Source organism: Pipistrellus kuhlii, unplaced genomic scaffold, assembly GCF_014108245.1.
Source record: "Pipistrellus kuhlii isolate mPipKuh1 unplaced genomic scaffold, mPipKuh1.p scaffold_m20_p_2, whole genome shotgun sequence".
Classification (NCBI taxonomy): Eukaryota; Metazoa; Chordata; class Mammalia; order Chiroptera; family Vespertilionidae; genus Pipistrellus; species Pipistrellus kuhlii.
This window is the reverse complement of record NW_023425515.1, coordinates 72,546,385-72,568,728: the sequence shown is the minus strand read 5'-3', so window position 1 is coordinate 72,568,728 and position 22,344 is coordinate 72,546,385. Positions and strand designations below refer to the sequence as shown.

General features: G+C 40.5%; 1 protein-coding gene across 4 annotated transcripts in view; it reads left to right on the top strand.

Moving 5' to 3' along the window:
* IMPG2 (interphotoreceptor matrix proteoglycan 2) overlaps positions 1-22,344 on the top strand; it is a 71,659-nt gene that overhangs the window by 41,785 nt on the left and 7,530 nt on the right. For all 4 annotated transcript variants that reach the window (XM_036445428.2, XM_036445427.2, XM_036445425.2 and 1 more), the window contains 5 exons: positions 11,548-11,851; positions 12,780-14,071; positions 15,950-16,169; positions 19,867-20,077; positions 21,858-22,046. In XM_036445428.2, coding sequence (XP_036301321.1) covers positions 11,548-11,851; positions 12,780-14,071; positions 15,950-16,169; positions 19,867-20,077; positions 21,858-22,046 — 2,216 coding nt within the window. The remainder of the gene's footprint in view (positions 1-11,547; positions 11,852-12,779; positions 14,072-15,949; positions 16,170-19,866; positions 20,078-21,857; positions 22,047-22,344) is intronic.

The window sequence follows — 22,344 nt, the reverse complement described above, 5'->3', positions numbered from 1 at the left end:
GAGAGAGAGAGGAAGAGAGGGGGGAGGGGAAACATAGATGTGAGAAAGATACATTGATTGGTTGACTGGGGCAGATCAAACCTACAACCCACGCACATGCCCTTGACCCGGATTTGAACCCAACACCCTTCGGTGCATAGGCTGACTCTCAAATCACTGGGCACACAAGCCAGAGTAAGCTCATGATCTTTTGTTATCACACAGACACAGGAGGGAAATGCCCTTTCCTGGGCATTGGCATCAGATATTACATTCACTTGGTGTTTATTTATTCATTTGTTCATTCTTTCAAATTTGTTTATTTTGTGCTTTTAATGTGTCAAGTGCTGAGAAAACTGAGATGAATAAGGTGTGGCCTTGCCTTCAGGAAGTTTCCAGTCTGGCAGAGGTAGAGAGACTTCTACACAAATAAAGTGACTTTATCCTGGAAGTCCCTCCAGGTGCAGTGGCGGGGAGTGGTGAGTCACTGTGAGCATGGTACATGAGTCTTTGTTTCTGCTAATCACATCCATCTTGAGCTTCTCTAAACACAGGAGATCTGCACTGATATTTCAGACTAGAGGTCTGGTGCATGAAATTCGTGTACTGGGGGGTGAGGTCCTCAGCCCAGCCTGCACCCTTTTGTACGAGGATGTCCACCTGCTGGGATCCCTCTCACAGTCCGGGACCCCTCACTTCTTACCACTCACCTGCCCCAGAGGCAGGAGAGGCTTCCACTACAGTCACTGTGCTCCCCAGCAGTGAGCCTGGCTTCGGGCTGAGGGGCACTCCCCGTGTGGGAGCACACTGACCACTAGGGGGCAGCTCCTGCGTTGAGCATCTGCCCTCTGGTGATCAGTGTGCTTCATAGCGACTGGTTGTTCCACCATTCAGTCGATTTACATATTAGGGTTTTATTATATAAGATAGTATAAACACAAGAACTTCTGTATAAGCCAGGGGTTGCAAATCAGAGATCAGCTGCTTCATTCAGATATAGGCATGCACTTTGGGACAAAACAAACAAACAGACTGAAAAGCAAACCACACACCCAAAATTTAAAAAAATCAGGAGATTTTTGCATAGAAATGCAGATGTCTAACTTTTTTTTTTTTTTTTTTTTAAAGGCCAGGAATATCTGGTATTGTTAATTTCATATTTCCCTGTGGTAGAAAGTGGCTAGAGGTTGACTGGAAGGGACTGCCCCTTTAATGATGGCAGCACTGACTACCGGGCTTATTTGGGTTACCTGGCATATGGCTCAATTTGCATTTACATCAACTCTTAGTATTTTTTTAAAAAAATATATTTTATTGATTTTTTACAGAGAGGAAGAGAGAGGGATAGAGAGTTAGAAACATTGATGAGAGAGAATCATCGATCAGCTGCCTCTTGCACACCGCTCACTGGAGATGTGCCCGCAACCAAGGTACATGCCCTTGACTGGAATCGAACCCTGGGACCTTTCAGTCCACAGGTCGACGCTCTATCCACTGAGCCAAAGGTTTCAGCAACCCTTAGTTTTTTGAATAGTGATAATTGTAGGTTATTCATTAACAATTTGAGGAAAAAGTATTAATAGATGATAATAAAACATGAAAAAAATTAGAAATGTCTGGTTATTGCTTCTTTTTTTTTCTGGTTTTCTCTTTGGCAAACTGTCATTGAAATTTTAAATTTAATCATTTATTTATTTATTTATTTATTTATTTATTTATACCAAATTTGACTTTTGAAATTATTTTAAAGGTAAGAGTGTTGGGATATTGAATTTGATATGTTTGGCAGCCTGAACTGGAAAATCACTGCACAGTATGCTTTCCATAGCAGTAGCAGGCTTTTCAATTGGCATTAGCAGGAGAGAGACTGGCCAATATAATATTAAAGTTGTTAATATACTACATTGAACTAAAAGACAAATTCATGAGTTGAATTTGTGACTACGGGGGCATTCATCCACATAAAAATAAATGAAGTGCTATTCCTGGCATGGATGTGTTCACCTTTCAAAATGTAGGAGAGAGAGTAATTGCCATGCCATGTTTTTTTTTGGAAAAGGTGATTATTTGGAATAGATAGCCATTCTTCTTTATTTAAAAAGTTGAGTTGTTTACTTCCACATTTTATTACTTGTGACAGCTTTTATTAAAGACGTCATGTATTGTTTTATTTTTAATTTTTATGAGATGAAAAGCCATTTTGCTTATAGGAATCTATATATTGCTTGAGGATTTATTTTTCATTGATAATTCAGCTGCTCTCCTAACATGTGTCAAAGTCATAGGCTCTGTTTGATGAAACTCACTTTCTTGAGTTCAGGTTAAAGGGCTTATCTTACTTGAAATTTTGAAAATGCAGATTTAGAATATGCAAAGATCTAAATATACCTAACTCTGCTGGAAGCATGAGTGACTTTAACACGTCTCTAGATATGATTTTAGATGATTAAGAGGAGAAAAAGTGAATTCCCTGGAATGGTATGACTCTCATCATCTTACCTACTTTTTTGAGAAACAGAACTTGGTATTGAACAAATGGCCTTTTTACTTTTCCCTGAATGCATATATGGCTTTAGATCCCAGAAGAAGAAATGGGGGAGGAAAAAACTTTTCTTTTATATGAACAGTCTTCATGTGCAACATAGCAGACAATTAAATATTAAAAATGGCCTCTCCGCACTCGGTGGTCACCTGTGTCTTACACACCTGTGCGCATGTGCCAACTGGAATGAGAGTGAACCGCCCAGCCAGCTGATTCTAGTTCCTCTTCTGGGAATCCTTTTGCCATCTGGGTAGATGCACTTGTATATATCTCTCTGTGAATGGTCAGAAACAGTGAGCAAAGCATTGGGTTGAGACCTCTAGAAACTGCCAGTCTAGTTCTGGTTTTTTTCTCTATTTTTTGTGACCATAGGCGTTTCACTTTTGTGAAGCTCAGTTCCTTATCTTTAACAGGCAAGAATGGACTACCGTAGATCCTCGGGTTACACTGGAGATCCGTTCCAACCGCACAAGTAACTCGATTTTCGCTGCAAGTCAGAACCCACCTACATAAGCACCTACTCACTGACATGGAGCACATACACAGCAGTAAGAAAGTGAAACAGTGAAAAAATATAACAGAAATATAACAATTCCTGACCTTTACTTATGATAAATAATAATAATAATAATAATAATAATAATAAAAACACACAGAAAGCACATACATACATACGTCGAAATGATGGAACCTTTTTTATTTTTATAAATTAATGGGAGATGGCAACATAACTACAAAACAATGTACGTTGAGTCGGAGGTAACTGAGGATTGCCTGCATGTAATTCTTAAGAGTCCTCCTGGTATAAAACTTGGTACTTTATGTTCATGCATATGCACATGCTCAGGCCCCTTTTCCAACATACTAGTAAGGTGTTTATAAACCAAAGGATGGCCTTGCTCGAGTATAAAGTACCTGAGCCTCTGGCCAGAGAAAAGCTGGTATTGCTGCTTACAGGCAGTCCTCGGGTTGCATCGGACTCCACAAACATCTTTTTGTGGTTACATCGCCATCTCCCATTTATTTATAAAAAACAAACAAACAAGTTCTGTCATTTTGATGTATGTACATATGTGTTTTTTGTTTTTTATTATTTATTTACCACAAGTAAAGGTCAGGAATTGTTATTTTTCTTTTAAATTATTTACTGTTTCACTTCAATACTGCTGTGTATGTGCTCCATGTGAGTGACGTAGGTGGGTTCTGACTTATGGTGAAAATCAAGTTACGTAGTGCCATAGGAACAAATCTCCAACATAACCCAAGGACCTATTGTATTTTGTTTTCTTCCACATTGTGAACTTAAATTTGTTGTCTTTTTATTTATCAGAAATTGAATTCTTACTCTCTCCATCTGGTCATCCTCCTACCCACCAGCTTTATTGAGATATAATCAATACATGATATTGTATAAATTTAAGGTGTACAATATGAAGATTTGATGTTTATTGTGAAATGCTTACCACAATAGGGTTAGTTTACCCCTCCATCACATAATTACTTTCTTTTTTTTGGGGGGTGAGAATATTTAAGATTTACTCTTTAGGCAATTTTCAAGTATATAACACATAACTATAGTCACCAATGTTGTACATTGAATACCCAGAACTTACTCATCTTGTAACTATAAGTTTGTACATATAATTTGACAAGTTTATTGAGAGGTTTTTTTTAAAAAAATATTTTATTGATGTTTTACAGAGAGGAAGGGAGAGAGATAGAGAGCTAGAAATGTCGATGAGAGAGAAACATCGACCAGCTGCCTCTTATACACCCCCTACCGGGGATGTGCCTGCAACCAATGTATATGCCCTTGACCGGAATTGAACCTAGGACCTTTCAGTCCGCAGACCAATGCTCTACTACTGTGCCAAACCGGTTTTGGCAAGAGAGTTTTTTTTTATTATGAAAGGATTTTTTACTTTGTTAAATGCTTTTTCGGCATGTATTGAGATGATCATATAATCTTTTATCTTTCATTCTACTAATGTGGAATATAATATAATAAAATAAAATATAATTATATTATAATATAATATAATAAAAGTGTAATATGCAAATTGACCACACCGCCACTACACCACTAGCCACGCCCACCAGCCACACCAACCAGCCAATCAGAATGAGTATGCAAATTAACCCAACCAAGATGGCTGCAGCCACAGAGAGCAGGAGGGAGTCTTGGGTTTCCCAGGCAATGGAAGAAACCAAGCTTTCTGCCTGCCCTTGCCAGACTAAGCCTCCACTCAAGTCTACAAATTTTAATTATAGAAGGTAAACAAATCCAAACAGAAATGGTGGCAGTCACTGAGCAAGCAGAAGGCTTGGCTCAGCTCCAGGCTACAAAGTTTCAATTGTATAAGATAAATAAATTCCAGATACCAGGGCCTCCCCTTGGGTCTCTGGGGGGCGTGGCTGACCTGCAAACCACCACAGGCCCCTCGCCCAGGCTGCCCCATGCCCCAAGGGAACCCTCACCCTGATCCGGGACACCCTTCAGGGCAAACCAGCTGGCCCCCATTCATGCACCAGGCCTCTACCCTCTCTAATAAAAGAGTAATATGCAGATTGACCATCAATCCAATACACAGTATGGCTGCCCCCATGTGGTCAAAGATCCTGCCCCTATGTGGACACAAAATGGCCACCACAAGATGGCCAGCAGGGGAGGGCAGTAGGGAGGCACCAGGCCTGCAAGGGAGGGCAGTTGGGAGGCACCAGGCCTGCCAGGGAGGGCAGTTGGGGGTGATCAACCCTGCAAGGGAGGGCAATTAGGGGTTACCAGGCCAGCAGAGGAGGGAAGTTGGGGGCAAACAGGCTGGCAAGGGAGCAGTTACACATCAATCAGGCTGGCATGGGAGTGGTTGGGGTGATCAGGCTAACAGCCAGAAGCGGTTAGGGGCAATCAGGAAGGCAGGCAGGTGAGCAGTTTGGAGTAGGCAGTCCTGGATTGTGAGAGAGATGTTCAACTGCCCGGGCAGTCGGACATCCCTTGGGGGGTCCCAGATTGGAGAGAGTGCAGACTGGGCTGAGGGACACCACCACCCCCTCCCACCCTGTGCATGAGTTTTGTGCATTGGGCCTCTAGCTTTTATTATAATGTACTAGAGGCCCGGTGCACAAAATATGTGCCTGATGAGGTTGGGGGAGGGAGGGGAGGATTCCTCAGCTCAACCTGCACCCTCTCGCAATCTGAGACTCCTCAGGGGATGTTCCCCCCATCCCTCTTGCACTCCCGAACCGCTGGCTCCTAACCACTCACCTGCCTGCCTGCCTGATTGCCCTACACCCCTATCCACTCTGCCTGCCTGATGCCCCTAACTGTTGGCCTGCCTGCCTGATCACCCCTGCCTTGGCCCTGCAGCCATGGCTTTGTCTGGTCTAATTAACATATTATGCTTTTATTATTATAGATAGTATATATGATAAACATATTTTTGTTGTTCTATGTATATTGGCATATAGTTTTCTTTTCTTGTAGTGTCTTTGTATGGTTTTCTTATCAGGGTAATGCTGACTTTGTAAAATGAGTTTGGGAGTATTGTTTCCTGTTCAATTTTTTTTGGGGGGGAGAGTTTAAGAAGGATTGACATTAATTCTTCTTTAAATATTTGGTAGAGTTCACTGGTGAAACATCTGGTTCTGGGCTTTCCTTTGCTTGGAGGGTTTTTGTCATTGATTTAAACTCTTTACTAGTAGTTGGTCTGTTAATAATTTCTAATATAATATATATATATATAGATAGATATCTCTCTCTCTCTCTCTCTCTCTCTATATATATATATATATATAAAATTTTTAATAAGTAAATAAGCAATCGGGCTTGTTTACTGCTGCAGGCAGGCCCTTTGTAAATATATATAGGACCTGCCTGCAGCAGTAAACACGCCCAATTGCTTATTTACTTATTAAAATTTTAAAAAAAATATATATATATATATATATATATATATATATATATATATATATATTTATTATTGATTTTAGAGAGGAAGGGAGAGAGAGAGAAACATCAATGATGAGAAAGAATCAATGATTAGCTGCCTCCTGCATGACCCCTACTGGGGATCGAGCACAACCCAGGTATGTGCCCTTGCCTGGAAGAGAATCTGGAACCCTTCAGTCTGCAGGCCAATGCTCCATCCACTAAGCCAAAACCAGCTAGGGCTGTATTTTCTAATTCTTTATAATTCAGTCTTGATAGGTTGTTTGTGTCTAGCTTTTGATGCATCTCATAAGTCTTACTATCTTGTGTTTCTATTTTTTCCTGTTTGTTTCAGGACATTTAAAATTCCCTTTGATTTCTTTTTTGCCTCCTTGGTTGTTCAAGAATGTGTTGTTTAATTCCTACATATTTGTGAATTTTCCTGTTTTCCTCCTGTTACTAATTTCTAGTTTCATGCCATTGTGGTTGGAGAAGATCCTTGGTGTGATTTCAACTTTTTAAAATTTGCTTAGACTTTAAAATTTGCTATGACCTAACGTATGTTCTATCCTAGAAAATGTTCCATGTGCACTTAAGAATGAATATTTTTGGCAGTTTATAAGGGTCAAAAGAGAAAATTCTTATTTATTAAAGTAGTTTAAATAGATTAAAATTTCCAAAAAGCTTAATAGCTATTTAAGAAAAAATACATTATAATTTAAATAAAGAGTAAAAATAAATATTTTTCACAGTGGCAAATGTTTGCCAGAAGTGTAATTAGAAAAATACAACTTTTATGGAAAGTAATTGCTTTTACATGATTATTTTTTTTAATTTTTTAAATAAATTTTTATTGTTCATATTATTACAAATGTTCCTCCCCCCCTCCCCCACCATTGCTCTCCTCCACCAGGTTCCCACCCCACCCTTTGCCCTTTCCCCACTCCCCATTGTCCTCATCCATAGGTGCACAGTTTATGTTCAGTCTCTTCCCACATCCCCCTCTCCCCTTTTCCCCAAGAATTGTCAGTTCACTCCCCTTCCATACCTCTGATTCTACTATATTCAACAGTTAATATTGTTCATCAGATTTAAAAAAAAATTTCCTTGGTTTTTAGATTCACTTGTTGATAGTTACGTATTTGTTGTTCATAATTTTTATCTTTGTTTACTTTCTCTTCTGAAAGAACCCCCTTCAGCAATTCATATAATTCTGGTTTGGTGGTGATGAACTCCTTTAGCTTTTTTTTTATTAGTGAAGCTCTTTATCTGACCTTCGATTCTGAGTGATAGCTTTGCTGGATAGATTATCTTTGGCTGTAGGTTCTTACTATTCATCACCTTGAATATTTCTTGCCATTCCTGTCTGGCCTGCATGGTTTCTGTTGAGAAGTCAGCTGACAATCGTATTGGTGCTCCTTTATAGGTAACTACCTTCTTTGCTCTTGCTTCTTTTAATATTCTCTCTTTGTCTTTTGCTCTTGGAATTTTAATTATGATTTGTCTTGGTGTGGTCCTCTTTGGATTCCTTTTGTTTGGAGTTCTGCATGCTTCCTGGACTTGTAAGTCTAATTCTTTCACCAGGTGGGGGAAGTTTTCTGTCACTATTTCTTTCAGTATGTTTTGGATATCTTGCTCTCTCTCATCTTCTGGGACCCCCATAATTCTGATGTTGGTTTGCTTGAAGTTGTCCCAGAGGTTTCTTACATTATCTTCAGTTTTCTGGATTCTCTTGCCTTCTAGCTTCTGTGGAGGAGTGTCTTCTGGCTCTTTATGTTCCAAATCTTTGACTTGATTCTTGCGATCTTCCATTCTGTTTTTAGAACTCTGTATAGTATTTCTTATTTCAGACAATGTATTCTTTATTTCTTGTTGATCCCTTATCATTTCTTGTTAATCCCTTAACATTTCTTGTTGATTCCTTATTAATTCTAGTTGATCTCTTTTCATATCCTCATAGGTCTTATCGATCTTTTCTAGGAAATTCTTGAAAAACCTTATAAGCGTAGATTTGAACTCTATATCCAGTTGCTTTTTGTCCTCCATTTCTTTCGTTTGTGATCTATTTTGTTGTCGCATTTCGCAGCTACAGATGGGGCAGAATTTCAGGGTGGAGGACAGCCTTGGCTTCCATCAGCCCCGCCCTATGTGGCTCCTGGGTCTGAGGGTCCTTCAGTAATCGCTGCAAAGCGCCTCTGAGAGAAAGGTGCCCTCAATTTTCACCTGCTACCAAACAGTAGGCTCTCCCCCAATGAGCCCAGTATTGGGGTTCAGTTCAGTTTTAAGTGGAGTTAGAGGTGGCGTTCAGAGCAGTCTGGAGCCCCTGTCTCCTTCCCATCAGGGCAATTCCATGGCACAGCCGACTGTCCCTTCTCTGCGCACAATGTGCGCGCCTCTAGGACCTCCTTTCGCCGCTCCCCTGGGGTTCCGCCTTACAGCCCAGCTCCCTCTGGATGAGCCTGGGTCCCCAGGGTCTGGCCTAGAACTGGGGTTCAGAGCAGTCAGAACTGGGGCCAAGCACAGTCGGAACTTTTATCTCCTTCCTGCTAGGGAACGCCAGCCAGGCACTCAGCCTCCCTCCTCTCTGGTTCAGTACTTTCCGCGCACGCTGCGTGTCTCCGTACCTTAGGCTTTTACAGCTCCTCCGTGCTTCCTTCTGGTTTTCTCCTTGCTTCTCGTTGTAGAATTTCCAGTCAGTTGACTTTCCTGTAGTTCTGGGTAATGTCCATTTTATATTTTAGTTGTATTTTATTGAAATTGTTGTGTGTGGCTGCGGCTAGGTGTTTACCTGGGCAGCCATCTTGGATTTTTTTCTCTCCACATGATTATTTTAAAGAAAATATATATCTTATTGATTTTTTACAGAGAGGGAGAGAGAGGGGTAGACTGTCAGAAACATCGATGAAAGAGAAACATCGACCAGCTGCCTCCTACACACCCCCAACGGGGGACGTGCCTGCAACCACAATACATGCCCTTGACCGGAATTGAACCTGGGACCCCTCAGTCTGCAGGCCAACACTCTGTCCACTGAGCCAAACCAGTTTCAGCTTACATGATTATTTTCAAATAGCTTTATATTGAGTACATTCCTGTATTCCCCCCCCCCCATTACCTTTCCACAACTCCCTTAAAAACTTAGCTGTCTCACACATCTAGAGGAAATAATGAACAATATAAATAGACCCAGAGAAAGAGAACCAGAGATCAGACTCTCAAACTCCAGAGGGAAAGTAAGGGAGGATGGTGGGGGTAAGGGGAAGAGATAAACCAAAGGACTGTGTGGATACATATGGGCCTAGCCAGTGGCCATGGACAACGGGGGTTGTGGGGGGCATATCTAGGGAGGGGTTTGGGATGGGAATGGGGGAATAAGGACAATTATGTGAGACCATAATCAATTAAAAAAAATCAAAAAACAAAAACAAACAAACAAACAAAAAACTTAGCTATGGCTTCTAGGATGTTATTTATTTCTGTCCTTAAAATGAAAACTTCTTTTAAATCCTAAAGAAATCATTGTATCCTATGCATTTGAATTGTATATTCTATTGGGCGGAGATTCAGATACTTCAAGGGCAGAGTCATAATCATAAAAAGTGCCTTCTAAAGTTGCCATATGATGTCACTGGAGTTAATATTATTTTTGCATCTACATAACAGGGAGCATTTTATGTGGTCTATTTGTGTATTTAAAGAGAGGTTAATTTTGTATGTTTGAATTTTTTTAAAGAACCAAGTGAACAATTAGCTAGATTCCATTGGCCTTATACATAATATACAATCAAACATGTATACATACATGAACCATCTTTGATTATTGAAATATTAGAGGCCCAGTGCACAAAATTTGTGCACAGGGGCTAGGGGCGGGAGAGGGAGATGTCCCTTAGCCCAGCCTGCACCCTCTCCAATCTGGGACCCCAGTGGGATCGGGCATAAACAGGCAGTCAGACATCCCTTTTATAATCCAGGACTGTTGGCTCCCAACTGCTCGTCTGCCTGCCTTCCTGATTACCTCTACCCGCTTCTGCCTGCCAGCCTGATCATCCCCTAACCACTACCATGCCAGCCTGATTGATGTGTAACTGTTCCCCTGCCAGCCTGTTTGCCCCCAACTTCCCTCCTCTGCTGGCCTGGTCACCCCTAACTGTCCTCCCCTGCAGGATTGATCATTCCCAACTGCCCACCCTTGCAGGCCTGGTCCCTCCCAACTGCCATCCCCTGCTGGCCATCTTGTATCCATATGGGGGCAGCCATCTTTGACCACATGGGGACAGCCATATTGTGTGTTGGAGTGATGGTCAATCTGCATATTACTCTTTTATTAGATAGGATAGAGGCCTGGTGCATGAATGGGGGCCAGCTAGTTTGCCCTGAAGGGTGTCCCGGATCAGGGTGAGGGTTCCCTTGGGGTGTGGGGCAGCCTGGACGAGGGGCCTGTGTGCTTGATTAAACAGGGATTGTGTTTCTGTCCACTTTTCTATTCCTGGAGCTGAATTTGAATATAAGATTAGTATTACATTAGTAAAAAGTCACCGGGAAGAGAAAAATTATATTTTCTAAGTGTGATCCCATGTCACAGATGTTACCATTTGTTTGAAGTAACCTGATCTCATGTTGATGTGGTGGCATTTCTCATCAAAACAAAGACAATTAATTAAATATCTCAGAATGAGGAATAACATTGCTAATTGTTCTTTTCTGCTGTAGGAAATGTGCTAGGTGTTTGTCAACAAATTACAGATGGTAGTAACTTCTATGAATTTAAAGTATTTAAACTAACATAGAGGAAAAGGAGTTATCTAAAGCAGGAAAAATAGTATTTTCTTACATAAACACACTTTGTTTGGGATCTTTTAAATATGTTATCTTATCCCCACTTTTCAGGTGAGATTCAAGAGACACATGGTTTTTCTCTAGATTTTGCAACTAGTAAGTGGTGAATTGGGATTTGATTACAGACCTGTTTGTCTCCCTTCCCCCCAATGTTACATTGCCTTCTTATCCCTAGAAAGCCGGATAGATAGGTGGCATTTAGAATCATTTTTATGTGTTTCCTTTTACCTATGATGTGATTTAGCCTTTTTCTCCCCCTTAGGATAATACCCTTCAAGCTGCATGGCCCTCAGCTGATGACTCCACCGCCAGCAGTATCTCACTGCCTGATTTCAGCTCTGGTTCTCCCTCAGCCACTGGCAGGGAACTCTGGTCAGAAAGACCTTTGGGTGATTTGGTGTCTACACCTAAATTAGAGTTTCCCTCGGAGGTGGGCCTCCATTCCTCCCCAGAGGGTTTAGAGGTTAGCAGTTTGACTCTTCATTCTGTCACCCCAGCAGTGCTGCCCACTGGCTTGCCTGTGGCTTCTGAGGAAGGGACTTCTGGATCTTACTCATTAGAAGATGGTAAGAACTTCTACTTCCTGTTCATATTTCTTGACTTTATTGTGTAGATGACAGGGTTTTGAGAAGAGGAAGAGACTGGGGTTCATAGAAAAGCATGTGTGGATTAGAAGAAAATGTCATGGGAAAATTGTGTGACAAAAGGGAACAATCAGATTTAATTGGTTGGAATGGAAATGAACTTGGTAGACTGGGGTAGGGATCAATTAATAGATATTTTGAAAGTCCCATTAAAATACACAATTAAATTACTGTTAGATAACTACTTATTTGAATATTGGGTTGGTAAACAAAGAGCAGCAAAGAAGATTATCCCAGTAGCTTTTAACAGGACTAATTATAGAGTTTTAGCTTGCATTAGGTTTCATTTGGGAGAGAAAAACTGAACTAAGGAAGTTATAGAGAGATTAAAGAATGAGATCAAGTAGATGATTTAGGTGTTGTGAAGGAAAGGAGAAATTAATGTGACTCAGGCCTGAGGTATATTTGAGACAAAGGAAGATGAACAAAGATATAAACAATGAGTCCAGGATTTTGAACATTAAGTGAACCTGAAAGATGATGGACAATAAACATAACAAGGAAATGGAAATGGAAGATAACATTTCCTAGCGAATTCTCTCCCTAAGTTTTCACTAGATTCAGTATTTATTGTCAACATGGTTATCAACAGTTTTTTATTTTCATGGAGTAAAAACAAAATCAAGTGCTTAAAGATGAATTATTTTAATAGTCTATATCTTGGTGCTCTCAAGGAAAGGTATATTCATGAGTGATTGTACCACACCATAAAACATAATCATACTGTCTTGTTATTTGCAACTGTCTTTACCAATCTAATGGAAAGAAACAGGAAGCTGGTTTTATTTGGAGGACTGGGAATATATCTTAGTAACACTGTAGATTAATTAACGGAAAACTTTGTTTTCAGGATTAACCAAAGTTGAGGGGTCAGAAGATTCTTTTTCAGGTGATCGTTTGCCCTCAAGTACATTAACTCATCCTATACCAGAAGAAACAATACCATCTGAGGAAGATTCTGCAGAGTCTTTGACATCCTCACCATATCTGATCTCCTCTGTCACATTAGATCTTGGTCAGGAAGTAACTACACCTTCTGCCTTGGACCCTTTGGCCTCCAAAGTTAGAGGCCAATTAGAAGTGAGCACTTTGATGCCAGACACATCCATGGAAAAAGTGTTCATGTTTGAGAGTGGCTTAGGTTCAGGGTCTGGGGAAAAGGTGAGTGGGATTACTTGGCCATGGAGCGATACCTCATTAGAAAAGAGCATTGAACCACTGACCAAATCATGGCTGGGAGATGAGGATTTGCTTTTGCCAATTGAGAGTGTAGACGAGAAACTAGTTGTAGGTGACAAAATAGATTCCACAGACCGAAGTATTGAGCACTCACAATATGGGCATTTTGATAGATCCACACACTTAGCAGAGGAAGAGCCCCTTGACAGACCTACTGTGCCCACCTCTGCAGAGACCACAACTCAGTCCGCACTTCTAATTCTCTCCAAGCGCACGTCAGAGGTAACCGACACTGATTATTACTCAATTACCAACACACCTCCTCTTCTGACATCTACAGCAATCTCTGATTCTACTCGTAAACCAGATCAAGTAGAACCATTTCTAAAGGATGATATGGAACAAACTACAGAGCCATTTCATCGTGAACAGTTTGATAGCAAGATTTCAACACTGAAGCCAGATATGCAATCTTTGTGGACCATACTGCCAGAATCAGATGTAGTTTGGGCAAAAACTTCTTCCCTAGGAAAACTGTCTGGAGACACATTGGCAAGCGCACCAGAGAGTATTGACAAGTTCTGGTTGAAAGCTTCCATGACACAGTCTACCGAATTGCCTCCAACCACAAGCCCCACCCTGCTGGAGGATGAGGTAATTATGGGTGTACAGGATATTTCATTAGAACTGGACCGGATAGGCACAGATTACTATCAGCCTGAGCTAATCCCAGAAGAAAATGGCAAGGTTGACAGTTATGTGGAAATGTCTACCAATGTTCGCTCGACAAAGATGGCTATTGTGGCCCGCCCCACAAAAAGAGGTGACTCAAATCATACCCAGACCACAGGAGCATTGCTGGTTTTCTTCAGCCTTCGAGTGACTAACATGATGTTTTCAGAAGATCTGTTTAACAAAAACTCTTTGGAGTATAAAGCCCTGGAGCAAAGGTTCTTAGAATTGGTAAGCATAAAAAGTGAACCATGGGCATTAGTGAGTAGTCATGTATGAACCCACCTCTTTCTCCTCAACACAGTGGTCGGCAAACTAGCTAGCGAGTCACATGTGACTCTTTGGCCCCTTGAGTGTGGCTCTTCCACAAAAAACCATGTGTGGGCGCGCACTTATGGTGCGATTGAAACTTTGGGCCCATGCGTAGAAGTCGGTTTTCAGCTCTCAAAATAAATTTCAATCATTGTACTGTTGATATTTGGCTCTGTTGACTAATGAGTTTGCTGACCTCTGCCTCAACACATAAGATCTGAGCCAAGGAGAGTGTGGTCTGCTGTAGACACTCATTTTTTTTAATTTTTTTTTTTTTTAATATATCAACTAAAGATAATGTCATGGCCTAGAGTTGTTAGGAAAGTAATAAGACAGGTGGATATAAATGTGATATCACATGAGGGTGATGTGGTAACTTAGATACTAAAGATTGTGGCATGAAGGTGATGTGATAGTTTAGATACTGAAAATTGTATTCACGAATTCTGGGACTAAAATAAGTTTAAGATTTTTTACACAGTTTATTGTGAGACCAATGTTTTGTGGGTATCTATGACACCTTCACTGTTGGGATACTTTAGTAACAGAGAAAATAAACTTTTGGTATCTAAAACTGTCTGTGAGTTCCATGTGGTTCCAAAATAGCACTAATGAAATCTCATGACTCTCAAATATTCACAATTGACATTCTTTTTTCTTAAAATTTTTTTTCATTTACAGTTTATATTCATATTATTTTGTATTAGCTTCAAGTGTACAGCATATGGCTAGATAATCATATACTCTAAAAGTGTTGCCCCTAATATTTTCAGGACTCAACTAGAACCATACATATTTATTACAATATTATTGACTAAATTAAAGGCCCGGTGCATGAATTTTCTGCACAAGTAGGGTCTCTAGGCCTCAGTGATTGGGGCCAATCAGGGCCTTCAGGCTGGCAGCCAGGGCCTCCCTTTGTTTTGCGTTGGCCCCTGGTTATCAGCACATGTCATAGCTAGTGATAGAACTCCCGGTCTCCTGATCGAACTCCTGGGGGGACATTTTCATATTAGGCATATCTATATCTATATCTATATCTATATCTATATCTATATCTATATCTATATCTACCCAGTGCATGAATTCTGCCTGGGTGGTGTCCCTAGGCCTGGCTGGCGATCAGGGCCCATTGGGGCCATCTTGCCCAGTCCCAATCAGGCTGGCCAGCTGGAGGGAGGAAACATGGGAGGTTGGTCAGCCACAGGAGATTGGCTGTGGGAGCACATTGATCACCAGGGGGCAGCTCCTGCATTGAGCGTCTACCCCCTGGTGGTCAGTACACATTATAGCTACCAGACAGTTGCTTGGTTGTCTGGTCATAACAGTTGCTTAGGCTTTTATGTATATAGATTTCCTATGCTGTACTTTACATCTCCATGACTATTAATTACCATTTGCAATGGCATGGGTGTACCTTGAGGGAATTATGCTAAGTGAAATAAGTCAGAGAAAGAGAAATACTATATGTATGATTTCACTTATAAGTCGAATCTAAAGAACAAAATCAATGAACAAACAGAACAGAAACAGACTCATAGATACAGAGAGCATACTAATGGTTGCCAAGGGGGATTGGAGGGGGAAACTAGGTGAAAAAGGTGAAAGGATTGAGACGTATAGATTTGTAGTTACAATTAATACTTTTGTTGATGAACAGTTTAAATAATGTAAATAGCATGCAATTTGGAAAGGGGGAGGGGTTCATCCTTGTTTAAGTTTTTTTTTTTTTTTTTGTATGTGTTTAACAAAATGTAAAACCTTGTCAATAAACTGATCATTTTTCATGTATTGCAGCTGGTCCCCTATCTCCAGTCAAATCTCACAGGGTTCCAGAATTTAGAAATCTTGAACTTCAGAAATGGCAGTATTGTGGTGAACAGCAGAATGAAGTTCTCCAAGTCTGTCCCTCCTAATGTCAACAATGCTGTATACATGATTCTGGAAGACTTTTGCACCACTGCCTACCAAACCATGAACTTGGCTATTGATAAATACTCCCTTGATGTGGAATCAGGTAATGATATTGATTACTCTGCTGCTTTCTTAGTGGAATCCAGTAATTATTCTTATGTATTTTTTTCTATACCAAGTCAAGGTGAATTCAACACTTGTAGATAAAAGAGTATCATGTCAGGCAAATTTTCCACATCTTGATAATTAGTATATCTCTTCCAAAAACATCAGTATCAATCTCTTTTCAAAAGGGTTGTCTGAATATGTTATCTTATTTACCTCCCGTTTCCTTTTCTACTCTATCTGGCTCTCTCTTTTACCTTTCCACTGGATATGGTTTTGGTACATCTCTATTTGTCAAATCAGGTAGATTTGGACTCCCTTCCTTCTATATAATTTTTCCCATGTTGTTTTATCCATTGCCATTATTATAAGTCTAATAAAGATATAATTTCTCTCCACATTTTTATATACAGATTAGATTGTCTTCTGAGCTCCAGAATCAGTATCTAACTATGTACTTGTTGATCTCAACTTGGATGTATTCTATGTACATCAAATTTAAGATGTGTAAGAGTGAGATCTTGTTTTCTTCATCTCTCCACATTTCAGCTATATCTATTCTGTTCAGCTTCACCATCCTGATAAATGGAAGCTGTGTCCAATCAGCTACTTAAGCCAGAAACTTGGAAGTCATTCTGATACCCCAGTTTCTATTACCACCACTGCCACTACTCTAGGCCAAACCATTGTCATCTCTCATTTGAACTAGTTTCCTCATTACCTCTCTTGTTTCCTTCCCCTCTCCATTCTGCAATAGCAGCCTGGGTAGCAGCTCTTTGTAAAAACATCGATCAGATTATTTTACTTCAGTGACTGCCTGGTTCAATAGCTACAAGGCCAGGACCCAATTTCCTTCCCTGATGAAATGAAACTAACTTCTTTGCTTACCAAGTCAAACTAGCTGGTTTTTAGTTCCTCAGATTCAAGCAACTTTTCTTGCCTTACAGCCTTTGCACATACTGTCTCCTTTGCTTGGAATGCTTTTCCCTCTTGGCTGACTTCTGCTCCCCCTTTATGCTTCAGTTCAAATGTCTTCTCCTCAAGACTTTCACTGACTCACCCATAATCTAGATTGGGTCTCTCCTGTTAGTTTTCCTTGTAACATCATGTTCTTTTCCTGCTATAGAGCTTATAAATATTGTAATAATGCTTATTTATGCACATAGTTGCTTAATGGGCATTATCCTCAGTTGAGCTATCCACAAGGAATGATATTTTATCTGTTTTATTAGCCATAGTGTCTTGCATATAAAAGATACTAAGATATACTGTGAATGAGTGAAATGAATCATGGCTTTTATTTGGAAGATTTGGATTCAGTGAATACTGTTGAATCCTCAGACTTTGTTCTTTTTCTTCTACACACCAGAGGACAGTGGTTTTGGGTAGGAGTAAGGGGGAATACCCGAATTCATGTTTCCCCAGTGCCTTTTACTCTCAAACTGGTTTGAAAGTCAACTCTATTATTTAACTGAGAAAGTCACATTCTTTCCTTTGAAATCCTTATTCATTGAATGTGAGGAAAATGATTTGGTTAATCCTCCAGTATTTAAACTTCTTGCCATTTGAATTCCCTAAGGCCAGTTGCACATTCTTTGCTATGTAGGTGTAGTGGAAAAAGCAAGTAATTATAATTTGGAAGGCCTGATTTCTTTATCTTTTCTTTTGTTTTTAAATCCTCACCTGATAATATTTTTTCCCATTAATCTTTAGAGAGAGAGAATGGAAGAAGAAGAGTGGGAGAGAGAGAGAGAGAGAGAGAGAGAGAGAAAGGAGAGAGAAAAAAACATTGATGTAAGAGAGACACATCAACTGGCTGTCTCCCCAACTGGAGCTTTAATTGACCTGTAACCGATGTACATGTTCTTGACCAGGAATTGAACCTGCGACCCTTTGGTGTGCGGGCCAATGCTCTAACCACTGAGAAAACCGGCCAGGGCTGGAAGGCCTGATTTTTTGCCTCTGTTCTGCCATTTATCATTTGTGTGACCAGAGCTGATCCATATTATCTCTGAGCTTTAGTCCCTCATATATTAAATGGGGATAATGTTTGGGGTGATTACTAAATAAGTTATATAAATATCTAATTATTATGTTATACACAGGAAACTAATATAATATTATATGTCAACTCTAATTGAAAACTTAAAAAATATTTAAAATGGGGATAATATTACCTGGTCTATGTATTTTATAGGGCTAGTATAAGTATTAAACAAATAACCTATATTTATATTTGACTCACCATACAAATGCATAAAATCAGATATAATTTATAAAACTTTTTGCACAAGTCAACCCACTTTTTTAAAAAAGGGAAGTATAATAAATAAGTGCATTTACATCAATATTTTATGTAACTCACCAATGTGAGCTGCATGCTGAGTCTTTCACGTTTATTGGGTCATCTTTTTCTTTAATATTCAAAGGAACTGCCATTAGCCCCTCCCATGTGCAGTGTAAAACCTGCATCCAAGTCCCTCCCATCCCCAATATCTCTAGGAATGAACAGGGAACTTAAATATCCTCTAATCATTTCCAGCTCTGAGTTCCTTCTGCTGAATTCCCAATCCTTGTAGTTGTTCTTTCTAAAAACCCAATACAGATCACAGTCCCATTTTTTACTTTTCCTAGGCACTTCTACAAAGTAGTTGATTCTATCAGCTATTTTCTTATGTTATGAGGGTGACAGAGAAGGCTTTGTTATACCACCACAGGTGGTTTAAAATATTGTTGGGCATAAATATTCTAAACTTTCTCAGCAATCCTTTCAAAACCATTTCTTATTGGCCAACTTTTTGGACCAAGCCAACTATCTTGCTATTCTGGTTGTCTTTCTACAACATTTCCATATTTTCTTCATTCTTATTTTTCTAGACCCATCAATTCCTTTCTTAGCCTGTCTCTGGTAAACTAGACATAATTCATTTATAATTTAGATCCTTGTCTCTTATCCCAAATTAAGCTCCAGATCTATCTGTTTTCCCATAAAGTCATTAAGGTACTCTTAAACAGAGGGCCATGTATTCTGGCATCCACCTTTAACCTACACAGAGGAATGGAAAAAGACTAAAGCTACAGTCTTTTATTTACATGATTATAGTATTAGTCTTTAACTTCCATCAACATAGGGAGTCATGCAATATTATCCTTCTCATTCTCTAAATACACTGCTAGGCCAGGTAGTTTCTACCTCATGATATCCCCCAGGTATTTTTCACAGTCACCTCCCCATACAATATGTATTAATATACTAGAATAAGATTGTGAAGACTCAAGAAATACACAATGGAACCCGGCTGCATAGGCCCTTTGTAGAAACTGCCTATCTACTAACTTTTGTATGCTTTCCTCTCTATATGAGCACCCCTGTATGAGTTTCCTAATGATGCTGTAACAAAAGAACACAAATGGTATGGCTTACAAAACCAGATTCATTCTCTTAGTTCTGAAAGACAGAAATTTAACTAAGGTGTTTCAGGGCTATGCTCCCTCTGAAGGGTTTAGGAAAGATTCTTAGGATGAATCTGAATTTTCGTGTGGTGTTGATAGTGATGGTGTAGTTTAATGCTTCAGGAAAGGGGTTGTCCTGTGGTACTTTGGAGCAGTGAGACTTAGTGGAGGAGTTTCATGTACTCCAACTCCTGTGTTTTGCCTTTCCTAGCTTTATTTTCTGGTTTGTTTTATGTTTTTAGGTGATGAAGCCAACCCTTGCAAGTTTCAGGCATGCAATGAGTTTTCCGAGTGCTTGGTCAACCCCTGGAGTGGAGAAGCAGAGTGCAGATGCTACCCTGGGTACCTGAGTGTGGAAGAGCTGCCTTGCCAGAGTCTCTGTGACCTTCAGCCAGACTTCTGCTTCAATGATGGGAAGTGTGACATTATGCCCGGACATGGGGCCATTTGTAGGTATGGTGTAGTTAGGAATTTTGACTTCACGAGGTTGTGGATACTTCTTCTGAGGAGAAAGCGTCTACATCTATGATTTTAGGGTAATCACAGCAATATTTGTTATGGAAGTTATATCTAAACAATAGATTGGTACCATTTAGTGTTCATGTGAAGACTAAGTCAGTTAAAAGGCCTGAATTATAGTTCAAATAATTATTTTATTTTATCCTTTTAGGAAGCTGTGAGAAAGACATTGTCTAGTGTCCCACTGAGAGTCCTGGGAGTAGTTGGAGTCTGTGTTGTGGTTATTGGAGGGGACGGTAAGGCAATTGGTGCTTAAATTAGGTTTCAGCATACGGGCAACACTTCATCCTGTACCTGAGAGTGAAAACAAAGGAGTTTTATTCCATTTGGATTATGTTTTTAAAAATATATATTTTATTGATTTTGTACAGAGAGGAAAGGAGATAGTTAGAAACATCGATGAGAGAGAGCCATCGGTCGGCCGCCCCCTGCACCCCCCCCACTGGGGATGTGCCTGCAACCAAGGCACATGCCCTTGACCGGAATTGAACCCGGGACCCTTCAGTCCCCAAGCCTACGCTCTATCCATTGAGCCAAACTGGTTTCGGCTGGATTATGTTTTGAATGGCTTTGGGCTGCTCTTAGTCCTATCAAGTATTCAGAGAAAAAGAAAAGCAAATATTTAAAGTCTTTGAAGTCATGACAAATATATTTTATTTAAGTAGCTGAGATCCATTTTTTTAAAGGTAGAACCAATGAAAATGCTGCAGACAGATGAGCAGATACAGGTATCCTGCCCATTCCCCTAAAACAAAGCAGAGCAAATCAACCTCCCACCACCCACCACGGTCCCATGGTGTAAAAGGAGAGAATGCTGAGAAGAAATGAGAGGACAATTTGTGTACGTGAAAATGGTCAAATGTTGGCATAATGCCACAAACAGAGGAACTAGGTAGAAATGACTCAGATTCTTCTCTGTGGAAAAGTGTAATGTTTAGCTAGGAAACTAAGGGGAAAGGTAGTCCCTTGATATCGAGAGAAATTAGAATTATGGAAAAGCAGTGATTTCCTTGTTGCTGTGGGATTTGACCTTTCTGCACAGGTCTGTGGCCTCGGGGCTTGGAGGACCACTGCCGGGTGGGGAAAGGACAGGAGGAGTCTGGGGACTTGGTTCCAGACCCAGCTCTGTTGCTGACTGAGCGTGTGACCTCACACCAGTCACTTTCCTTCTGGCCTGTTTTTGTTTGTTTGTTTTTTTAAAATTTATTATTTTATTGATTTTTTACAGAGAGGAAGGGAGAGAGACAGAGAGCTAGAAACGTCAATGAGAGAGAAACATCGACCAGCCGCCTCCTGCACACCCTCAACCGGGGATGTGCCCGCAACCAATGTACATGCCCTTGACCGGAATCGAACCTGGGACATTTCAGTCCGCAGACCGATGCTCTACCACTGAGCCAAACCGGTTTCAGCCCTTCTGGCCTGTTTTGTTATCCATGACCAAGGAACCTGAATAGAACACTTCCTTTAAGCCTTGCCGATCTTTTATCCCATCAGTTAAATATAGTCATTGAGGACCTCCAGGATCTGTGCCCTGCATCACATGGACTTAAATCATACGATCATTGAACCTGCATATTTACCTCTTTACGGAAGCTTCCTGTAGCCAGTATTTATTTCTTGACCTTTCCCAGGTCCCACTGAAGCTCCTGCTGTTCATGATTACTTTCAGCAAAGTGACTCCACTTGGAGACTCGGTCTCTTCTCGTTACAGGTGCCGGGTGGGTGAGAACTGGTGGTACCGAGGCGAGCACTGCGAGGAGTTTGTGTCTGAGCCCTTGGTCATAGGCATCAGCGTCGCCGCCATGGCTGGACTTCTTCTTGTCTCTTCTGCTGTCGTCATCTTCCTCATCAAGACTCTTCAAGCTCAGCATGCCAGGAGAGAAAGACAGAGGCCCTTTAGGTAAATAAAGAATATTGCTCTTGGGTGAAATAAAATGTTCCTTTTATTTATTCATTTAGTACTGACCATGTGACAAATATTGGCTAGGGATCTGGGGTGAAGGGGCGAAAGCTAGAAAGCTGAATGAAAACATGGGCCCTGTCTTCGAAGGGTGTCCAACTGGAAGCAAACAGAAGCAGCAGAATGAGTAAGATGTGAAGGGGGCTGGGGGAAGGATGAATTCGTTTTGCCTGTGGGAGAGAGCATTGGAAGTTTTAAAGATGGTTATGATAGTTAGCTGGACAGAAGAGTAGAGATC